Source organism: Bactrocera oleae, chromosome 2 (genome assembly GCF_042242935.1).
Source record: "Bactrocera oleae isolate idBacOlea1 chromosome 2, idBacOlea1, whole genome shotgun sequence".
NCBI classification, from domain to species: Eukaryota; Metazoa; Arthropoda; class Insecta; order Diptera; family Tephritidae; genus Bactrocera; species Bactrocera oleae.
Genome location: NC_091536.1, coordinates 98438711 through 98461984, shown reverse-complemented (window position 1 = coordinate 98461984; position 23274 = coordinate 98438711). Strand labels below are relative to the sequence as shown.

At 36.3% G+C, this 23274-nt stretch overlaps 2 protein-coding genes and 1 pseudogene across 8 annotated transcripts in view; 1 reads left to right on the top strand and 2 right to left on the bottom strand.

The window, feature by feature from the left end:
- Window positions 1-5096, top strand: part of Gycbeta100B (guanylate cyclase soluble subunit beta-1-like) — a 103959-nt gene extending 98863 nt beyond the window's left edge. For all 4 annotated transcript variants that reach the window (XM_070106116.1, XM_036357443.2, XM_036357441.2 and 1 more), the window contains one exon: window positions 1919-5096. The gene's annotated coding sequence lies outside the window, so the exon portion shown is untranslated. The remainder of the gene's footprint in view (window positions 1-1918) is intronic.
- LOC138857387 (uncharacterized) lies at window positions 3444-4213 on the bottom strand (annotated as a pseudogene).
- Window positions 5097-5822: 726 nt separating the features above from the next.
- Window positions 5823-22676, bottom strand: mesh (sushi domain containing 2 mesh). Of its 4 annotated transcripts, XM_014235107.3 has the most exons (18): window positions 22594-22676; window positions 21830-22347; window positions 19936-20174; window positions 19688-19875; window positions 14344-14521; window positions 12872-13009; window positions 12264-12432; window positions 11898-12155; window positions 11667-11829; window positions 11434-11607; window positions 9507-9629; window positions 9156-9314; window positions 8333-9077; window positions 7851-8269; window positions 7561-7748; window positions 7182-7424; window positions 7068-7112; window positions 5823-7010 (listed from the first exon to the last, which is right to left on the bottom strand). In XM_014235107.3, exons 2-18 carry the CDS (start codon window positions 22224-22226, stop codon window positions 6493-6495), a joined length of 4344 nt encoding a protein of 1447 aa, XP_014090582.1. In that variant the 5' UTR covers window positions 22227-22347; window positions 22594-22676; the 3' UTR covers window positions 5823-6492. The 4 variants fall into 4 exon arrangements, with proteins under 4 accessions (XP_014090582.1, XP_014090581.1, XP_036213284.1 ...); XM_014235106.3 differs by having other exon boundaries at window positions 7068-7424; XM_036357391.2 differs by having other exon boundaries at window positions 5823-7112.
- Between the last annotated feature and the right edge of the window lie 598 nt (window positions 22677-23274).

Here is a 23274-nt window from a genome sequence, read left to right as displayed (position 1 = left end):
AATTTAACAATTAAATATGTTCATACACTCATACATATGTTATAAATTAATATAACAACAAGTAAGGTTGGGCTAAGTTCGGGTGTAATCGACACTCACAAAATGAATGGACCAAAGGATCACCTTCAGGTGTTAGCAAAACTTTATATTAAACTAGGTGAAGTATTGAACTGACTTCATCCATGTTATTAAAAAGAGATTCTTTCTTAATGTTTGATTTATATATGGTACTGTAAAGTGAAATAATCAGGTGGAATTGAAAAGTTTGTTATATGGAAAGAAAGGCGTTGTCTAATTTTTACACCCGAATCTGTAATGCGCATCCCTACCATCTTGGTTTTAATATTTAATACTTGTGGCCCATTTATTCAGTAAGTTATCGTACTTTTAGTATTTTACAACTTAAAGAACGAACAGATAGGCATCCTGATGATGTATATATACTTGTATATAACTCGAGAGATATCTCAATTAGTTTTCGGTTATACAAACAACTCGGTAAAACAATCTAATCATAACTAGTATACTCTTTCGATAACAATAATCGATATACATACATATATTCAACACAAGGCGATAGATAGTTTATATACTAATGGCTGTCACTGTAGTCAGCTTTTATTTGAACCAACGATCTAACGACACACTAGCAAATATCTGGCCTTGCCATGGTATTGCAGACTCACCTTGTGCCTGGAAATTGTGTGAAAGCTTTTCTGTTTGGAAAAGTTATTAGCAAGCGTCTTGCCTTTTTGTTCGCACTTACGTATTGCACATGAGAGTTACCAGGTACATATTTTGCATAGCCCCGTTTTTGGCATTCTACTCGTATTTGACGAACTTAAGCAGGTGCCTTCTGGTTGTGTATCATTGGAACTTGTTGCAGCTGCTTAGAAAATCAAGTTTTGGCTTTGCCAAAGTTTGATTGATGGTTTGATAATTTTAAGCCGCTCTAATTCCCATCTATAACAACCTTTGCACACTCACGTCTGTTTTTATGCTCTTGCAAGATGTTGCACAGAGTATAATAGTTTTGTTCACCTAATTGTTGTTTGTATCTCCTAAAGCTAATCGATATAGATATGCAGTTATACTTGTATATATATACGAGTAAATGATCAGGGTGACGAGACGAATTGAAATTCGAGTGAATGTCCCTGCGTCCGTCTGTCTGTGCAAGCTGTAACTTGAGTCAAAATTGAGATATATTGAGGAAACTTGGTACACGTGTTCCTTGGTAAAAAAAGGGAGAACAAGTTTATAGATGGGCAGCCCAGATCTTTAATGGCCCTAATATACCCTATATAGGGATTTCCTACTTCTCAACTGTCTTTATGTTATAATATGTAATATGTAATATTTTAGTGAAATTAAGTAGACAAGCTTTCTTAAAAATTACGTGGTTTAGCGCTGAATGGAATTGGTTTATATCTTGTTCTAAACTTCATATGCGTAATTTTATGAATTTCGATCCTTTGGTTGACGTTTTTCACATCAACTCAATATATTATATTTAGGCTCTTCGGCTGAGTTAATATCATATGTATTTCATTTGAAGATGATTTTAAGATAATTTTAGGAGAATCTATGACCAATAATATAAGTTAAGATGATACAGTTTATTTCTATTACAAGTTGATCTTTGACCGCTCTTTTTGAGCAAGAGCTAATAAGTTACTATTTGACAAACAAGCGCAAAACACAAATGAAGTCTGTAACCTCATAATTAACAAACTTCAGTCAGCTGAAGTTATCTCGAAGATTTTGTATCAATAATCAGGCGGTGTATGTAATATATAAAAAAAATTTGAAGGGCAGTTAGTATTTATATTATATATATAATTAGTGTTTATATATATAATACAAAACAGAATCCTCAACTCAATCTATTTTATTTGTTCATTTCTTTTATTTACAGGCGGAGTGGATGCCACCTTACACATTTCCACCTTACAACTCTCTCATCTTACTCTGGTACTTTAGGCTCAAATCGCCGCACATGGGAGCTACCAGAAGAAAATCAAAGACATTACTCCTAAGGTGATTTCTAAAAAGAATAAATAAGTTAAATAATGCCTTTATGTTTGTTCAAAAATTACATACACACATTTATATGGTAATATGTTACACGCGAACCTATCATAATGTACTGTTATTATAAACACTTGCAACCAACTGCCTTCTAAAGTGAGTTCAGGAGAAAACAAAAGCTCATTTTTATGTATAGATGAGTCACTAGTATTATTTATTACATAAATTAATAGACAACTTTGTTAATCCTCCTCTCATGAATTGTCTTCATGTTTCTTTTTCTAAACACAACGGGTATGATATCTGTTCCAAAAGGTTTCTTCATAACAAAGAGCTAACCAGCACAAAGGATATTATAATCGCAGAAATCGTATATTTGAAGAATCTTTAACTAAAATGTAGTTCTAAGCAAATGCAGTAGATAAACTATAAGCCAAGAAACACTCGTATATATATGGTATGTAGATAATTGTAAACCTTTTCCAAACGCAATCTATTAAAGCAAATATTCTAATTGAAACTATTCTATGAAGAAGAAAAATAAAAAATAAAAAAATGAAAATGTTTATTATTATAGAAAGCTCACACAAACACTAACCCACTTAAGAACGCTAAAGCACACCAACAACTCACGTAATCGTTATTAGACACTTAAAGCGAGCATGTGCAAAAGAGTATACAAAATGTTACCATACGTATTTGTTTAAAATAAATGAAAATAAATATATTGAAACTGAAGACCACACATATTGCGAATATAAAGTTCCGGCTTGAGTGTGAACTCGTGAGCTCGGAAGTACTTAGTTCTAGGCAACTTAAGCAATTCTACTAGCTAATATTGATTGACATACATACACACTTGGATATAGGTGGAAAGAATTGAAAATGAATGTGCAAAATGTTTTAGGCTATTTTAATGTACACAACTGCTAACTTATATACTATATATATATATATATGTACATATGTACAAGCGTAAGTACATAACTCTTTAATAAAGAAATATAAAGAAGTTAGTCAACTGACGAGAATAGCTTTATAGATATTTAAGCTGTCACTTAAACACTAACACAGATACTCGTACTTAGCTCACTCACACACGCACACAATATACAATGTATGTATGCAAATACAATATACAAATATTAAACAATAAATTCTATGTAAGCATGGCAAATATAATATTAACTAGGACGCAGTTTTATTAACCAAGGACGCAGATTTATGTCAGTTTCATTCTTAAATAATAATTCATACAATAACCTTCAAACCACTTCTTTGGCGATTTCTGGTGTTTTCTCCCTTTATAACGGGTGTTTTTTTAGAGGTATAGAACTTTAAATTGCAATAAAACAACGATGGATTATTCGATTAACATACATTTTATTTATCCAAAAGATAATCTTGTGGCATTAGATTTTAAATATGATTTCTGGCATATGACCGCCACGGCTGGCTCGGATGTAGTCCAATCTGGACGTCCAATTTTCGATGACTTTTTCCAACATTTGTGACCGTATATCGGCAATAACACGGCGAATGTTGTCTTCCAAATGGTTAAGCGTTTGTGGCTTATGCGCATAGATCAATGACCTTACATAACCCTACAGAAAGTAATCTAGCGGTGTTGAATCACAATATCTTGGAGGCCAATTCACAAAACGTGAAATTAGACGGTCACCAAACGTGTCGTTCAATAAATCGATGGTGGCACGAGTTGTATGACATGTTGTGCCGTCTTGTTGGAACCACAGCTCCTTGACATCGTGGTTGTTCAATTCAGGAATGAAAAAGTTAGTAATCATGGCTCTATACCGATCACCATTGACTGTAACGTTCTGGCCATCATCGTTTTTGAAGAAGTACGGACCAATGATTCTAGCGGCCCATAAAACGCACCAAACAGTCAGTTTTTCTAGATGTAACGGTGTTTCGGCATACACTTGAGGATTAGCTTCACTCCAAATTAGGCTGTTTTGTTTTTTGACGTAGCCATGAAGTGCACTTCAACGCATCATTCATAAAATGAACGTAGTGCGTGATACATATTCCGCACATAACCATTATTTTCGAAATAAAATTGCACTATTTGCAAGCGTTGTTCAGGCGTGAGTCTATTTATGATAGATTGCCAAGTCAAACTGAGAATAAATCACTTGACAGCTGTTAAATCGGTCGCCATCTTGAACAGAAATGCCAACTTAAAGTTCTATACCTCGGAAAAAAAACACCCGTTATTTTCACCGTTGCTATAAGCTTTAAAGAAACTTCCTAACAATATTTTTGAAAGACTCGAGCGGTAGAGAGAAATATATCCTTTCGGCTCTTTGTTAAAAAAAACAACCTCAATAATAAGAGTCAGTTCAGCTGAAGATACTAGTATACATGGACCACTCAACTAACTTAAGTTAAAGAGAAATGATGCTGTTTAAAATTCATTTTCGATCAAGCAATTATATTTTATTGACTCTATCCATATTCTTAATTTATTCGAATAACCCCAAAAGTGTCGGATTCGAATCGCATCAGACAGCCGCTGCTGCTGTTGAGTGTTAACACAACTCCTCGCTTAAAATAATTATTCTCTCTCACAGCGGCTAACTCATTTTACCCTCTCCTAATTGTTAAGGGAACTTTCTAAGCGTTTAATTTAAGTTTTTGATAAGTTTGTCGCAGTCTTAATTGCTAAGAGCTTTCCGCTTGCTCACCATACACTCCGAGTCTTGCTTCTCTCCACTGAAAACTTTCGTGTTATTTCAACAATTGCAAATGCCAAGCAGAACATAAAAACTGGAAAATATGAATTTTAAATATTACCAACTAAGTGTATTGAATTTACAGTAGTTGCATATGAATGTGAAAAAAGAGAAGAAAAATAAAGTTTCAACTCTAGTGAATGAATACTCGTATTCTAACAGCAAATTATGCAGTGTTGCAGTTGAGAATGTATAAATAAGGAATTATTGTAAGTTGAAAATGTAATAAACTTTATTCTTGAGAAAAAAACTCCAATAAAAAATCATATAAACAAATAAAGGGCCAAATTCATTAAAAACACAGGAAAATTGTGCTTTTGTAAAATGGTATCAGATTATTTATATAAAAATCTTTAGGGTTTCAGTGAAGTTGGCGAGACCCAAGCATCTTATTGTAGACTTCGGTGTTCTACCTATCTCATGTCGCGTAAGGAATATTTACGGTATTTATTTATTTTTTTGGATATAGATATACGATTTTACTAGCATCGGTCGTGGGGAGCATATTACGGCTATTACGAGTTAATAAAATCTAAACATAAACCATTTCATTAAATTTTCTGATTTTATTTTTTTTTTGAAATAAAACTCTCTGCATACTTTTATGGTTAGTGAACACACAAATAAGATGGTAGTAACAATTAAATATGAATGTATATATTTTCCAGAATTACTAGAAATGTTTCAAGAGATCCCTATTCTAAGAACAAAATAATTTCGGGGCAAGGATGGTAGCTGTCCTCTAGTTAGGCTGTTTTTTATGGCAACAACAAGGTAGCCAGTTATTAACACCCCGCTCTGATTAGTGGTTAACTGTAAAAATTAGAACGAAATAAGATATTTAGATTGATACTCAAGTGTGTAATTTTCTCTATTTAAGTCGAATTGTATGACTTTGGATCACCGCGAAATTCCAAATCTACACAGAAAATCATTGGCTATGCCCCTTAGTACGACTCCATAATTTCGTGTTCAACTTACCACAATTTGATCCGCATGCAATAAACCCAAGTGTTGAATAGTAAAATAAGGCACTTATTAATAACTTAACTATTTATTTACTCAGAAAATATATAAAAGGTAGGTGTTATCAAACGGAAATGGACGATTTACAAACCACTCTGAACACTTGGAACAGTTAAAAAATTGTGATGGCGATATTGTCGGGACCATTACTAATGGTAATATTTGCTTTGTACATATAGATGTTATGTATGTTTCTTAGTATGAAATTTGATATTATCGTTTTTATTGTGAATAAATGAGTAGTATATTATATTAAATTTTGATTACTTATTTTTAAATTTTTTAATTATTACAACCAAATCAAAGTGCAAATATTTTTTAATATAAAACAGTATTAAACTGAGTGCTGGGTTGGCGGCGATGCTATACTATTTATGGCGCTGCACCACACTTCTTATTCGGCATATACAGGGTTGCAATGAGGCGGAAATATGAGTGAATGAATGCGATTTAAACTTGACTGTTAGTTAAGCAGAATTAAATGTATTGGTAATAACTAGTTATTTGCTCGTATGCTGTTTTTTTTAAGCGAACGACGATAGGATAGGATGGTGTGTTAGTAGGCGATCATTTTACGATGTACATAATTACTATTGTGTAGATGAATGAACTTGTTTAATTAAATTTCTACCCAAAGAGCGATTTAATTGCGACTTTTCCAATTCGGTTTTTAAGTCTTTCAAACCTCGGTCGAGCGCTGTACCGAAGGTGTGGGTGAGGCGGCATATGGAGGCGACGGTAAGCCATTATCTTGAGTCAGTGGCAAGGCCGTATTCGGTATCGGCGTTACAGTTGGCGCTTGGCGTATCGGCAAAGACGTTGCACCCGCCGGTATATTCGATGGTGGACGATTGAAGAACTGTGTGTTATTGGGCAAAACGGGTACACCGCCAAAGCGATTCTGTGTTGCTGCATTCGGTTGATAATTCATGGAACTGTTACGACTATCGGCGCCACTAAATGTCGGACTGTACTGCTGATGCAAGCCGGTGCTGTGCGGTGGCTCTTCATCCGTCTCGGGCGATGGTGGGTGATTATAGGCGGCTGGGTTCGCTGTATCCGTCGCATCGGGTGCCTGTCCTTGCACATGGGCTTGACCCGGCTCCTCTATGGCTGTGCCGTCCTCTTCATGTAGATCGTGGTCGGTGCCCGAATTATTGCGCAACGACCGTCTGCCCATCTGACGCGGCTTGTCACCTGTTTTATTAACGTATTCAATATCGCTAGCTACTTTTGTATCTTTATTTTCACTACCTTCGGATGAGGTCACATCCTCGTCATCCAGATCCCATTTCTTAGCTGGAAAGTCAATACGGGGTTTGCCCGGTAGTGGTTCATTCGTACGATAAACTTTATCATATGACCTACTTTTCTTGAGTGTGCCTGTTGCATCCGTATCGCTATCGTCGTCCGGTCCGCTCAGCTGACGCAAGTTGGAACGCGACGAAGCACGCGAGCGTGGTATAGTCATCTGCCAAGCTGGATCTTCCTTGAGTTGTTTCTGACGAAACCGGTAAATACCACAAACAATGCATATCATCAGCGGACATATGACGCCCACAATAATGGCGATGGCAATAAAAGCGACGCGACGTGTATAGAATACCTCACCTGTTGAAAGTAAAATTTTTTTAACATATTTATATTAGATTTAAGAGGCGATTGTGCAAAGAATACATATAAAGTATTACGAAGTCTACGAATGTGTTGGCAATATTTTCAAAACGAAGTTGGCAAGAGTACTCACGCAAACAGTAGGTGTAACCATACTCAGGTACATTCCAAAGGCCGTTGGCCATGCACTCACGACGCTGATCGCCCATCAGTACGAAGCCCTCATTACACTCGAACGCAATCCTGGCACCGGGCATGAAGTCAAAACTCAATTTGCGTCCAAAGCGAGGAGTCTCCAGAACTCCACACGAAACTATGCGCCTGCAAAGTAATAAAACATTAAATCAAAATGACTCTCATCTATTTATTAAAAAAAACAACCCTCTCTTCGAAAAGTAATGAAATGAAAACCATTAAGCTTACTTCGAATTTAAATTCCTTATGTTCACTAAACTGTCGTAGTAATTTTTAGTGAAATGCGCCATATCCGTATTCAAGGTCATGCCGTAGTCATAGCGACACTGATAACTTTCGCCACATAACTCCTCCGCGCGCTCCACGTCATACGATCGGTTCGAGGGCAAGAAGTCCTGCGGCTCTTTCACAAAGTTCGGCACAAATGAAGCATTCGAATAATAGCTTGCAGTTCGTCCGTTTTCACGTGAGAATAGAGCCGTACCTACACCCGGAATATTGCGATCAGCCAACATCCACTTCAGACCGAAATCGTAGTAAATCTGCTGGAAATTGTTCAGGTTCAAGTTGGCCACAGTACCGTCGGGTAACGCAAAATCATCTAACGGATTAAATGACCAGTTGCCGAATAATCCAGCGGTTTTATTCTAAAATAAACGAAAAATTCTTTTTTTAAAGACGTAACCTCTAAATATTAAGTGTGTGCTCACAATGAAATCCCACGGCAAATAGACTCGTCCCGTCATGAAGCCTTCATTCTCAACAACTTCCACGCCTACGCCTGAATCGAACATCACGACAACTTGGGACTGATTCAGGAGATAAGTGGGTGTGTAAACGGTGACACCATCAAAATGCTGAAACCGCATGCTTTCCCTATCGAAATAAATACGCCGCCCATCGGCCAACACATCCAAGGCATAGCGCCAACGAGCGAATTTCGGCCGCAGTCGCACCTCAATGGTTGTTGTTGTATTGCCACGCATCGCCAAAGCGGTCAGCTGGGTAGCCATCACGGCGCCAAATTGGTTTTTAGGCACTTGCTCGAAGCGTCCCTGCACCTCGAATCGACGATCAGCGGCTACACTACGCGACAAGACAAACTCACCTAAGCCATTAAAGGTATATTGCGTGCCATCAAAAGTAATGAAGTGTGGATCACCGAAGACTCCAGATACACCAGGCGCCTGATAGCCGACGCAGTCTTGTGTAGGCCGACGTTCAAAGCGGAAAGTTTCGCAATTCACAGACTGCTCCTTCTGCCAATGACAGCAGGAGTACCACGGACGCATGTCGTGGAACCAATTGGAGAGCGTCGGCACCTTTCCAGCCTCATTCCAAGGCATTTTACCAAGATTATGATTACGTCGTGGACGGGAGCCCCACACTTGATCCTGTGTTAACATCAGGAAACCATAGCGATCGTAGCAACACTGTTGTTCGGCGCCTTCAGCACTATCAGAGAAGAAATTTCAAATAATTTTTGTTTTCGTTTTTTTTTATATACATATATGTATGTAAATGTAAGCTTACACCGGATTACCACTAACGACACAATGTATAGCGTTTTTATGCCGCAAACATGTCGGATTCGAGTCCTTGTCACATTCCTTATCTGGTCGGTAACGTCCTTTGTCATAAACGGCCTGCTCCAGCGTGCAGGGACAAAGCGGCAAGTCCCCAGTGAATGTTCTGAAATGAAGATGTACTTATAATGTCTAAATTCTCGAAACCTTTTATTACAGTAACATTGGTATTTTATTATTTCTTTTGTTACGCAAAATCTTTGGTTCAAGCAATTTTCGTTACTCCAACTCGCATTTAATTTTGCTGCCGTGGTGGCGAGCGTTCAAAAAAGCAACAAATAGTTTTTTTATGGCCTACCTCAAATAGCGGTCATTTCGTATCCAATTCTCGCAAAGCGCCTCAGGCCAACGCAGTCCGTGCTTGCGCTGCCATTGATTATTGAAATACCAGCCCAGAGGGATGGGACGTGACCAGAGCGTTCTAAAAAGGGAAGAAAATTCAAAAATGTAATAAACTGTTATGACGAACGCCAAACAAATGAACCAAGCGAAGTAAGGGACAAATAATAAAAGAATGTTGTCAAAAGATCTCCTCAAAGAAAGCGATTGAGTTTAATTCAGTGTTTACTATTAAGTGCAAGTAAAACGAAATCTTTAAACGGCTTAACTTCAATACGAATATATGGTAATGATTATAAGCGCCAATTGTTAAGTGATAAATTTGTATGATGAATTAATTTCCGAGATCCACAAAATATATACTACGGGAAGAGCCGAGTTATGGACCGATTTCAAATTAATTGAGGACCTAGCTCTTGTTACCTAATGGCAAAGTAAAATTTCGAGACTTCAACTATTTTCACACACATATATAAATAATTTTAGACAGTTGCCACCTTCTAAAATAGAAATATCGATTCCACATCAAATGCCAAACATAAGGCAACTGAAAAAGCTTCGAAATAGCCTTTCGTACACAAATGTTTTCGATAATCCTTAAATTAGACTGAACAACATGAACAATATATGAATTCTGAACACGAATGTAATCAATCAAACCCAACCATTGGTACTCATCAGATTAGAGTATTTAGATATAATTAGATAATTTGAAAAAAGTACTTGAATTGTTAATTACTATCTAAACTTATCCAAAATGCGTAAAACCAGAGTAGGACTACTCAAACGGTTATGAAAACTATAAGTTTTAAACAATTTTACTAAATAAGTTCTGCATCTCAATAAACAGATATTGAAGCTTGATTGAATTGAAATTTTAATTGCCCAGTAACCTTTTTTTTTTGTATCCGAATATGCATCGATATGTTAAGTTGTAGGATTCTTTGCCTCCCCCGCTCGGTTAACTCGCTTAACCACCACTTGTTTTGTTATATAATTTTGTAACTGCATTACGAACGCAATATTGACCCCAAGTATTGTTGAATTAAAAGAGTGCTTGCATTAAAAGCTCGCTTATGGGTACCCCGGAGACCGAAGCCGCCCGGTGGCACACAAACACACACACACCCTTGCACGCCACGCAGCCACTCACTCTTGAGCCTCCGTACAAGCTGTACTCACTAACACTAACTGAATGCACCTTGTGCACAGACAATTGATTTTACAATCGAATTGAATTATTGCGCATTGATGGCATGCAAATGCAAATGCAAAAACAAAAACAAAAACCTAATTGACTGGCGACAAATGACAAGTGGACGTATAGAAACTGTAAAGTGACAAATTGAATGAAAACACTGACACAACTTTGTTGTTGTGTGCGCTTGTAGTAAAGTGCTTAGGCTAAAGGCCACTTCTCCTACACACAACCTATTTTATATGCACATGCACAATTTAGATACAAAGCAAAAGTTCGACGCGTGGTAATAAAATAATGACTTTAATAGAATGCAAATACTTTCATATGAAATTAAATAAAAACATTGAACGAGCTTTCATTTATGTTGGACGTGAACATGGACGCATTACTTGTTCTAAATACGCAGCATATACTCGTTTATAGATGTATACATACACACCACATTTCATGCTTTGAAGTTATGTAATAAGGAACCTTTCTTATTCCTTTGCTACTATTGCTATAATTGAGCTTATCTCCCCTAACATAACACATTTTGCTCTTTTACCAAACACCCCTTGAGATAAGAAACAGCGTCAGGTGTTCAAAAAAATCGAAATTTTACGACTATTTTGATGCAGTTGTGTGGTTCTAATGAACAGTTAATAGTTTGAAAAGTGAAAAGCCTGTGCTTGTTACAACTTACGGACTAATCTTCAGACCAGAATACTGCTCTGGATTCGTTAGATTTATTTGCAGGAAGCCGAATTGGAGATCGTTGTTGTAATTATTGCGGTTCACATAGTTTCTCGGATAAATCACGTAAGAGCCCGTGTTAGTTAGACCAGCCTCGATTACGTCAATGTACTCCAATTGCGGACTGAGAAAAAAACGTGACATTAACTCGCAATTTTTAGCTTTTTTTGAACTTGATCTTACTATATGGTAACTTCGCGATATCCCCAAAGTGATATCATTATATTGGCGTTGCCATTTGAGGTTAAGTTATAAGGATCCCAACTGATTTGTATCTGGTCGGGTGATTTCTTGTGGACGTCTTCGGTTTCGAAGAAAATCTTCTCCGTCGCTAAAGCGGGAGTTTCTAAAACAAAATGGATTTATTTCATTATATTGTGAACCAAGCAACCAAAATTCAGACCCTTCACTTACCAACAAAATATCTGCCGCGCCATTTGAAGCGCTGGTTGCCTATTGAAATTTCGAAGCGCACCCAACCCTCGGCTTTCAAGAACGGTTGCACACAGATAACACGGTTCGTATTCACATAAGTACCCAGCACATCTTCGGTGTCGAAATGGCATGTCACGCGTTTCTTCGGATCAAAGCAGGGACCAGTGATATTGACCACAGTGCCGCCCAACATATTACCGGCTTCGGGCGCAAAAGTCAACGGTAAATGCGAAGCATCTATAATTTGCAGAAAACAGCAATATCATTATTATCACCTCATACACACTCTATAGCATCTATATATATATAAAGAATATGCAATATGCAATTAAAGCAAGTACGCACCGATATCCTTATTACAGGAACCTATTAGGATCTGCTCATCTATACGAAAGAGATGGCGGCCCGGGAAGCCATTACCCCAACCACGCCCCGTCAAGTCACGTATCACCATCTGCTGACTGTAGGGCGTGTACTCGTAGGACCGAGTACCGTTGCCTGCATTAAATCCCACCTGCAAAATAAACGACGGTCTTAAAGTGCGTGCTAAACTGCACATTTACACAAAAAAATTTAATTGTGAAAATAGTGCGTTTGCAATTAAATTCTAAGGCTAGCCGCATTTTAACATCGATATTAATTATATTGTCACATTTTTCTTTTCGCTTTGGTATTTATGCTCATGTCAGTTTGCGGTGAAGTTAAAAAATATTAAGGAATTTATTCTGAACCACACATATGGAATTGCTTATGTGCTATCTGTTGGCATTTATTATTTTAATTAGGCTTATTAATTTTACTTTATGGATTAAATACGCACATAACCGAACGATTTCGTTCGCATATTTATGCTATATGTTTTACTGATACTTTTGTTTACTTTTTCGAAGTAACTTTTTATTTACGAAGCTTGACAATCTAGAATATAGACATATGTATAATATGGTACTTACAAAAGCCGGTACACCACCCTCGCCAGTGGTTGTATCACCTCCTGCCTCGGTGTTCGAAGACCATTTTAGCAAATCGTAGTTGTATATAGCATATGTGTACACTTCATCAGTGGCCAAAACCATTTGGAAAGTGTTTGTCTGAAATTTTTAAAAATATATTTTGTTAATGGACTCTTATATAAATAAGTTTAACTAATAGTTGAAATCTGTTCCTAAAGCAGTGCATGTGAATGATTGATTAAGAACAAAACAAACTTTGCAGAAACTCACTCCTCCAGACTCTACTTACAGTCGAATCAAATCCAACATCAACAAGCCCACCATGGGTATTATAGTATTTATTAATATCTATTTTTTGTCTTAATCAGATAGCTGGAGCTATTGCAACAATTGATGGACGATTGGATGATTGGACAATAGCCGATGCCATAGTCATCTTAACTAGATCATAGATTGAAGTTTGGCGTATTTTTTGGGAGCACTAAACAGCTTAAATGGAAATTTTCTTAAATTAAGCTACGGACCTAGAGGTATGGTGAAAACTTTTGATCAAATCCACACACAGAGCCTTGGCATCCAACTTCATACATATGTATTACTCGCATATATAGAAATTCTTGGCTCCAATTTTCAAAAAGAGTTACAATAACATATTCGCATAAATTTATATATATACTATACTTGTGCATATTGAATTACTTAGTAAACGAAATATCCGATAATCTAATTAAAGTACAGTACATATTCATTTTGAAGCAACATTTCGTGAAAATCAGAGAATTAAATTTATTTGTACAATACTATAGATGAATACTAAAAACAGCCTCTGGTCGGAAATAACTATAAATAATATACCTAGATACATATAAATTGGTCTTAATTCAGTTAGACGACAATGCAAATATTTGTCTGCTTGTAATGATTTCTGAAGTTTTAAAGAGTTTCTACGCAAATACCAAATCAGAAGTGGTTACAAAAGTAGTTCAAACTGGCATAGCAATTTGGATGCTACTTGAAGTTGTTTGAGTGTGGAATTTTCAAGGCAGACTTAAGCACAAATAGAAACCACGCCGGTATATAACTTAAAAATGCATTACACAATATTGAGTAATTACACTTGGATCTCTTTATTTTAATTCTCTATCCACTCGCGGCCTTGAATTTTGTATTCTAAATCTAAGTGCCTTTGTTCGTGTTTTTCTATTCGTCACTAATTGACAGACGTGATAAATGTAAGTGACAGAGCTTGGGACTGCTCGAGAGAGTCTTTTGTGACATGTCCACACACACGCGCTTTTGTAAGGTACTCACAAACGAAAACAGCTGTGTGTCAAGCCATTCGCCGATCTATAAAAGTGCCCAAGCCAATAAAAGCTCGAAATGAAGGAAGGCAAACACGATTGCTGAATTACCATATGTACAAGTATGTGTCGACTTTTAGGTTCAGAAAATATTCATTTTTTGCAACTTACCGTGAAAAGCGCGTTGTCGATGCCACCGGCAAATGAAACATTCTTCCATGTTGCTATAAGAACATGTTTTGGTATGAAGGTCTCTGCGCCAACGACGCCCTCTCGTATATCCCACATGGTGCGCTCACGCACCTCGACGCCGAAACGGTCCGTGCGAGTAATCAAATCACGTTCGAGGCTGTAAGAAACGTAAAAACACATATGTATATAAATCCATGTTAACAAATAAAATAGTGCAAACTACAAAAACAAAAAAGCGCATAAATCAAAAAGCATATATGTTATTTACAAACAGTCGGCAGTTTTAAGATTAAAGGTTAGGGGCCTCAGATCGCAAGTAGGCTGTGCATTGCTATTTGCACTCCATCTGTATCGTTTACATGTCAAGAATATTTTATTTGTTTACTAATGCCCATGTCATAAATCATATTGCGATAGGTCAGAAAGAAGTTGTGTGGACCCACGTATAACCCGTATTTAATAAATATTTGTTCGCGCGAAAAGGAAACAATTGTAACAAGTTGGCCAGGGAAGCCGCCTCATGTAAATATTTGTACACAAAACAGATTACATCAACGGTTTATTTTCCAATATTCACATGCGTAGTTTATCGCCGCTCACAGATGTGTACGTTCACTTGGTTATTTTTGGATACGGAATATTGATTGCTTTCTGTGAGTATTTGTGCAACGAGGTGATAAAATGATAAAAAAAAAACCACCTTTAGTAAAATGTTAACAGGTGGACCGCCAAATTATCTGTTTTACGCGAACCAATACCTCTGCAACTCTCTTGCCGCAGATTCAATTTTAATAATTTAATTGAAGCAACGCTGATATTGAATGGTTGCATCATTAGACTTTCTTTAGGAGAAGAATTTTCCAACAATATCAAATCACTTTTATCAGCAAATATAATATACCAAAAGTGCGAAAAGGATCTTCGGAAAATTTATACATTCGACATCAAACAATAATATAATAAAAGCTGTTAGACTAAACCCTATACCATCGACAGTTCGTGGAACTTGAGGTTTCGTACGGCACCCTGTATCTCTAATACGAGTATTATTTATTTATGTTAAATATCTTTAATGGTTCCTTTAGTGAAAATAGAATTCCAGTCATGAATGAAGAGTTAAAAATATGTAAATACCGTCACTTATGGGAACCACTCACTTAATAGACTCGCTCGATAAGCGCGAGAGTCGTCCCCTTGCAAAGGCACCCACACAAGGCACTTCTTGCCAGCGTTCACAGCATCGTTTTATAGTGGAAATAGAATTCCATGAGGCCTTTGAAGATTTTTCCGGTACATACATTATGGTATTTGCATACCGTTGCACAGTTTCACAGTTGCTCAGCTATTTTACAACAAAAAGAACGTGTATAGCGATGCAATTGAATTGCGAGTGCGGTTAACAAATAGCATTAAATTGTTGTCATTCTAATGCCGCTTGGCAGCTATGCGACCGCCGGCAATTCAAAGTCCTTGCGAATTAAAAGAGTGTAATTTTTCTACGTGCTTTTATATTTTATGCTCTTTGTAATGCAAAAAGCACTAATGCGATTATTGGCCGTTCTTCTAAGTGCCCAGCGTGCAGTTTATTGCGCTAAATTAAAAAAGAAAATTCGACGCATAACCGAGGGTTTATAAAAAGCAAGACAGAACTTATTATCAAATGTCGCTCGGTTGTTAGGTTACAATACTGTTCAAAGTCTCCCTCGGTGGCAATTAGCACTAACATAATCCGTTTCATACGCTGTCATGAGTAGTTCTGGCACACTGTAAGTGTATACACTTTCCTTGATATTTTTAATGGCTTCTTTGTGCGTATTTATCTTATCTAGGAAATCTGAGCATATATCTTGTAGATCGAGAAGGATGTTGATGTTTATTGATCATACTACGTACTTTTTATCCTATATTTTCGAAAACAATAATTCGGTCCTATTTGAGTTGCATGACAAAACGGCTTAACATGGCTACTTAAAAGGATATTTAGAAATAAAAAATGGAAAGCAGCATTTTGCTGCATTAATTTTACTTCTCTGAGAGAAAAAAAAGCTTCCAATGGTTTTAGCTGCTATTAAAATTAGCTTTGCGGCCTTGATGCCAATAAAAAATCTGGCAGCAAATGTTTGTACAAAAGCGCGTTGCTAATTTTATAAGCTTTCTGCGATTAATGGTGATCTCAGCTGCAATCGGCCCATTTAAATACGAAAGGATTATTAAAGCACTGTAGTTAAACGCTTAAAGAACACTGTGAGCAATACTACTGGTGGTGGGCGCACATGGCGTATGATGAACATTTGTTAAGTAAATGCCGATATAAATATGTATATATAATATGTGTACCATATATGTATACAGGTATTTGCGCGTATATACACATGTAGACACAATGCCATTACACAGGATTATTTCGTAAATTATTATGAATCATTTAGAGTTTCGGACAGCAGATGTATTTGCTGCATTCCTCAAATAATAATGGTTTTATACTTTTACTTCAATCTGCACCTGCATATATGGTATTTTGCAATTTTTTCTGCTCTTTTAGAATAATTTGCACCAGTTCACCAAAGCCTTGGAACAAATGCTCTTACGGATTTCTGAGAAAATCGTTATAATAGAAAGTAGTAATTTCTATATAATTATATTTAACTAAAATTCAAACACAAAATATATAAAATTAGCGCACATAAGAACAATTCCATATATAGTTGGTTTTTCTTTACGTGCCAGCATGAGAGTATTACAACTGTAACTGTCACAATGTTAGTACTGTACATATGTAAGTTTTAAGTCGGAGCATGTTCTCATGGAGAAAAACTACATATCAGCAGACAAAACAATGATTTGCCATGGTTTTACCGTTTTTTGCACTCCGCGAAAGGCTTCGCCAAAGCTTGAAAAAATAGATTGAAGTATAACAACAATGAAAAACACTTTGGTGTTCGCGAAAATGCAAAAGTAGCACAAACAATGAAATACATAATTCGAAAAAACAACGGTTTTTATGGCTGCATTCGGGGTGCGAAAGTTATTTACACTGTTTTGTGCGACACCCCGCCACCCCTTCGCTTACCCGTCTAGCGGTGGCGTAAAAACAATTACAACAACAATTGGCAATGAACAAGAAGTGTATACCGTTATATGCGTATCTGCGGATCTGCTAAGTTGAATGCCACGTTTTGCCAATTATGCGGGAACAAATGACAACAAGCGGAAGCTCGACAATGGCGACGAGGAAGGCAACGGAACTATGCTAACTAACGAAATGACACCGGAGACACATTTTTCTGCGATAGTTGGATTTTGGGACTTTGCACTATTTTTTTATTTATTTAACTAAGCACTATAAACACCTGTGGCGTTGGCAGTTGCAAGCTTTTTAAAAGTTGGTATCTTTGATTTCGAAATTTGGATACTATATCTTACTAGAGAAAGCTTTAACTGTTTTATGAGCATTTTCCGAGTAACAAATCAAGAAAATAATATTGTATGTAGAATGTATTTAAGTAATGCATTAGACCAGTAAGTCCAATCTCACTGAAGAACGCTGTCAATAATTAGAATTTTGTTTCATCGTTGTTATAAGCATTTCTTTAAGTACAATTGCGAAATCAAGCACGTTCGCGCCATATGATTGAGCTTAACAATTATTGGATTTGTGGTTTAGTGAAAAATTACGAAACTAAAAACTAAACCAAAAAGCAATATTTAATCTGCTGCATATCGTTAATCGATATCGTTTATTTTTTTTCTTGAAATAAATGAACCGCTTATTTGACAGTTATTTAAAATACTGCTTACTCCAGCAAGCACATACGTAATAAATACGCTGGGATGGAACTTTACTCCATTTTAAAGGTTACATAATACACTCTAACCGTTTATATATTTTTATACTTTAACAAAGCCATAGTCCGCTGAGGCCAATGAGCAGGCAATTAACCCTAAACTTAAACACATTACTAGTATTAAAAACCAGGCGAATACATTCGCCAACATTTACAAAAGTTTTCTAATCATTTCGGGTCACATTGCTGCTGACATCAAACAAACAATCAGAAGTGTTGATTTAAGCAATAAATGAGCCTCTCTGTAGGTACATGTTGAAAGCCGCAGCCGCCTGAGCACGAATGGTAATATCAAGTGAAATATATAGTATATTATAATTTATGTATACATACAGATACACATGTAGTAAATTTAATGAAGTGATAACTGTAAATACATATATAAATAACATATATAAAACACGGTAGCTTTCCTTCCCTAAGGCATGAGTGGATCAAATTCAGAAGAAAATAATTTGGTTTTATTTCGTTTTTGCCGGCGAGGAAAAATATCCCGAACTTGACATAATTTTTTGCGGATTCGGAAACGACTAATTATTATTTAACTTTTTTTTTTAATCTTTTATCATACAAAATGTATTAGATATATGTAAGTAGTTTTAATCCACAGAAAATCTCAAAATACTAAATTAGACAATTTAAAAAAATATATAGTTCCAGTGAAACTATTGTAATGCTTGAGACAAGAGAAGGAATGTAATGAAAATATAAATTGTTTATAAAATATATTGTTTAAATTAAATGATGTCTCAGAAATATACATTTATGCAGACAACATAAAAGGAGTGGAACTTACCAGAAAATAAAAGAAAGGGAGAATCTGATTTCAGCTCCACCGAATAGAAATTTCAGCGCAGTAAAGCGTTGAGTTGAGATACCTTGAGTATGCAACAAGATGGATTTATACTTTAAAAATGCTTTCACATAAAGTCACAATAGCAAAGTTACAAGACTAGCACGTTGCATTCACCCAGGGTGTAACGCTGATACATTAGAGACAAAGGCGAAATACTAAACCAAGAAAGCTCCAAAAGTCGCTGATGACGGAACATACTTCCAGCACTTTGGGACCAGTACGTGCAATGGAAAGGTAAAAAATTCGTCACGCAAATGAGTCACGTAAAATTACTTAGAACGATTATTGCAACACTTCGTTTGAATGTCTGCGTAAAATATGATAATTCTATAATCCTCTAATATGTGGATGCAGCTTTAAAAACAATCGAAGCTTTCACATTCTCCTACTTTTTAATCACTTCGCTATTTGAAAAAAAGCTAAAAAAAAGCTTCGATATACGAGACTGGTAAAATTCTTATAAATCTTTGCTTCATTGCTCAGACATTTTTGATGAGTGAAGGAAATCTCGACTTGGAAAAATATGGATTTCCGCCCATCTCTGCATACCTACCCGTAAGTGTTTTTAAAACTTACTTTTGCATTACTATTATATATACGATTATGAATGTTTTTTACCCACCGGAAGTATACGCCAGGTGTACGCTGATCAATATCCGTCGGATATATGCGCCCCACGCGGCATTTCGAAAACCATATACCAATAAAGGAGGGATCACGACGTTTAGGCCAATCCTTTACGGGGAAGACCAAAGGATATGTCAGATACTCTGGTGGATCGGAGAACTCCAAATATCCATTGAGCGAGAGCTATAAAGGTACAATAAGTTGAATTAGTGTTCTAGCAGACAAAGCATACCTTCAACTTACTCGGGTGTAATTGTAGACGAACCCAAAAAATGGTAGACGGTAGTTTAAATTTTTATGCAACTGTGTCATGGAGGCATGTATGTCGTACTGATAATCACCGCGCCCGCCATTCGTATCCTTGTCAAAATACCAGTACATTAGATTCGAACGGATCTCCTGTAAGCGCTGCGAAGTAATGACATAACCGCCGGTAGCGTGGGATGGTATAACCGCTGGAGCCACAGGATTATTGGGATTAGCTGCAATTAAAGTAATGTAAGCTTTCTAGTAAAACATCAATTTACTAAATGGAAGAACACATACTGGTATTAAATATTTGTAATGTTTCATGCGGATATCAACTGTAAAAATGTATTTTAACTTAACTTAGTTAGTTTATTATTAAAGCCTCTCTTTCAGAAACTTTTTTTATATAAATTTAAGTAATAGACCAACCTGTAAAATGGCAAACGCACTTATGTATGTATGTTTCACAGAGAGCAATAAATTCAAATCGTTTCAATAAAATTTTTGTTTAGGGTTTTTTGTTCTCGAAATTTAAGCACATATCCGTAAAAGCGGTTCAGATGCAAGTTCATTAAAATAAGAAAATCGAATAAAAAATTTAACTAGCTAAGATATTTCCAAGCAAAGTGATCAGTTTGAAATAGTCTTTCTCATTGCTCTTATTATAATTTACTAACCGCTGGATAAACAAAATTAGTTATCTTCGAGTATAATAATAGAACCATGTAGTCGCTATCAAAGAAACGAAAATTACAAATTTGTAGAACAAATAACATACTCAATCAAGAAGCTTAAATTTTTCCGTTAATACATGTTATCGCAACGGTAATATTTCACAATTACTACGCACATATTTAATTATTTCATAGCCAAGCTATCAACAAAGGGTGTACCACCATAACCTTGTCTAAAATATTATAAAGTATTATACGCTTCCTCGAATATCGGCCGATCGCGAAACTGAGTGTTCGACCGGATGCAGTGAGGATAATAACTTATTCGTCTAAACCGGCCGGATTTCACAAGGCGGCATACTGCTTGGTTCTCCAAATCGCACACAGGACTTTAAAGTTAGCTACTATATATTATAAATATCTCAAATAATGAAAAGCTCAGACAGTTGAGAAAATTTTTTCAAAATCTATTTCTTTGCTAAGAACTCTTAATTCCAACCCCCCGGCCCAACTCGTAATGCATACATACATATGTATATTTCTCTATAAACAATTCCTTAACTAATGTTTATCAAAAAATACCAAATATTATATTAATAAGCATGGATCCACGCAAATTGGCGTAATGCTCCCAATTTTCTAATGAACCACCACTTCCTTACTCATAAATTTCTGTATGACGAACCACTAATTATAAAATAAATACAAAGCTTTGGCATTATGTTCGAGTAAGTTTATTTATCTTATCGTGATGAGTACTAACGGTAAATAACAATATACATGAAGAAAACGGTATCGTGCATAAATATATAAGTTTTATCGTTAGGTAACTTCGCGTCGATTGTTGAGCAAGAAATAGTGTGTAAATATTGCCAACACGAATGTGACGATAAGATAACGCTGGACTTGTTAAGCGCATACTTGGCCAACGCAAAGTGCACATAGGTACATACTAAAGAATATACACACATTCATAGGTAGATGAATATATGAATGAATAAGTGCGATAAAATATGATATGCTGTGCTAATAGTCGCAGCCACTAGTGTAAGCCGTTTACAGCGGCGGTGAGTAAACTCTGACTCATTGCGAGTCAATTTGAAGACATTTTTACGCTTTTTAATGTAATTCGAATATGCTATACATAACATCTATACATACTTATACACTTATAACATAGGGTTATTTCTTTTAATATCAATATCTGCACTTACACCAGTCATATCCATTGTTATCGCCCATATCGAAGCCCAACTCGCCGAGATAGAAATCTTCGCTCATCTTCAAGGCCCCGGCTGTTTGTAGGAAGACCTTTGACTGATTTCTAGGCGTCACACCATTGTTAGGGCGTGGAGAAATCAGACTCGAGGGTTTTGTCTTTTGTGTTGTGATCTTTGTTGTTGGCCTTGAGGTGGTCGTAGTCGCTGGTTTCGCTTGTTCCTGCACGATCTCCGGTATCATTTCAACGAGCTCGGCACCATTAGACACTTTGAATTTGGGGTCAATCGTCTGGACATCATTATCGAGCTCCGAAGAATAATTCTCGTTTGCAATGACTAAGGTTGAAAAGACGCAGGCTAGCACGAATGCTAGCAGGATTTTGAAATGCATTGTTTGTATGTGTGTGTAAGTTTTTTTTCACTTTAACAAAAGTATTCGTTAAATTGGTTCGTTAATAATTATTTTTCGTTTAATACTTTCGTTGAGTGCAGCCGTTTTTGTTGTGTTTTCACTAAAGAAAAGTAAGAAAATAAAATTAAACCATATTAAAAAAAATCACATTTCCTCTCATGCACTTCACTATGAGATCATCACCGCCTGATTGGTCACTAAGTTTAACTGTTGCCGTTAACTGTATATTTTTAAAGGCCTTATCATTCTGGCTTATCAGCACGTCTATGCAACAACAACACTTTCACAGTAGAACAAAAATTTTGATTTCCAACACTTCAATATTTCTATCACAGGGTTTGCGCACCTTTTCGAAAAACACGTACAACACGACTCCACGGAAATTTCAGACTGAAGTTGGGGCGTTGTCGTGCCTCGATTAGGAACCCGTATTCACCTGTCTGCCTGAACCTCCAACACATGCAAACACCTGCATATGTAAACTTATGCTGAGATAACACTGGCCGTGGACATACGAGTGTGTGTGTATGTGTGCATATAAAAATGTGTTAATATCTTATCTTATCACTTGGAGAAGCCCTGATTTGCGACTCATATCACATTTATGGTAACAAATACTATTAAAAACTACAAAATTGGAGATAAATCGGAAAAATTGGACAATGTTAACATTAAGCTTTTCTGCAACAAAAATTTCAGCAAATTTCTACGCTTCTGGTCGTAGAAGGAATATGGAATATTTGAAACATGTGCATTTACACTTGTGTATAAACCTTGTGAGGGATAACGTTCAACGTGTTACAAACACCGCTATCTAATCAAATTTTGCCACAATTTTTGTTGCATTCTTCTATGATTCATTACCACTTTCAAGCACAATACTTGCCGCTTATCGTTACGCGCCATTAACCTGATATATATCTGGACCCAATCAAAATACACACAGTACATATCTAATTATGAGCTGTACAATCGGCTGATGACTGAGTGGGCATTCTAGGAACTTGTATAAGTGTATATAAATTTG

What these genes read in the sequence shown, in the direction of transcription:
- mesh (XM_014235105.3), bottom strand. Translation starts at nt 22,226, where the DNA reads ATGCATTTCAAAATCCTGCTAGCATTCGTGCTAGCCTGCGTCTTTTCA. An exon ending in TATCGCGAAGTTACCATATA is followed by an intron (nt 11,608 to 11,666) that starts GTAAGATCAAGT and finishes TTTTTTTCTCAG; the next exon opens with TCCGCAATTGGAGTACATTG. An exon ending in TGGTTACACCTACTGTTTGC is followed by an intron (nt 7,425 to 7,560) that starts GTGAGTACTCTT and finishes TACTTTCAACAG; the next exon opens with GTGAGGTATTCTATACACGT.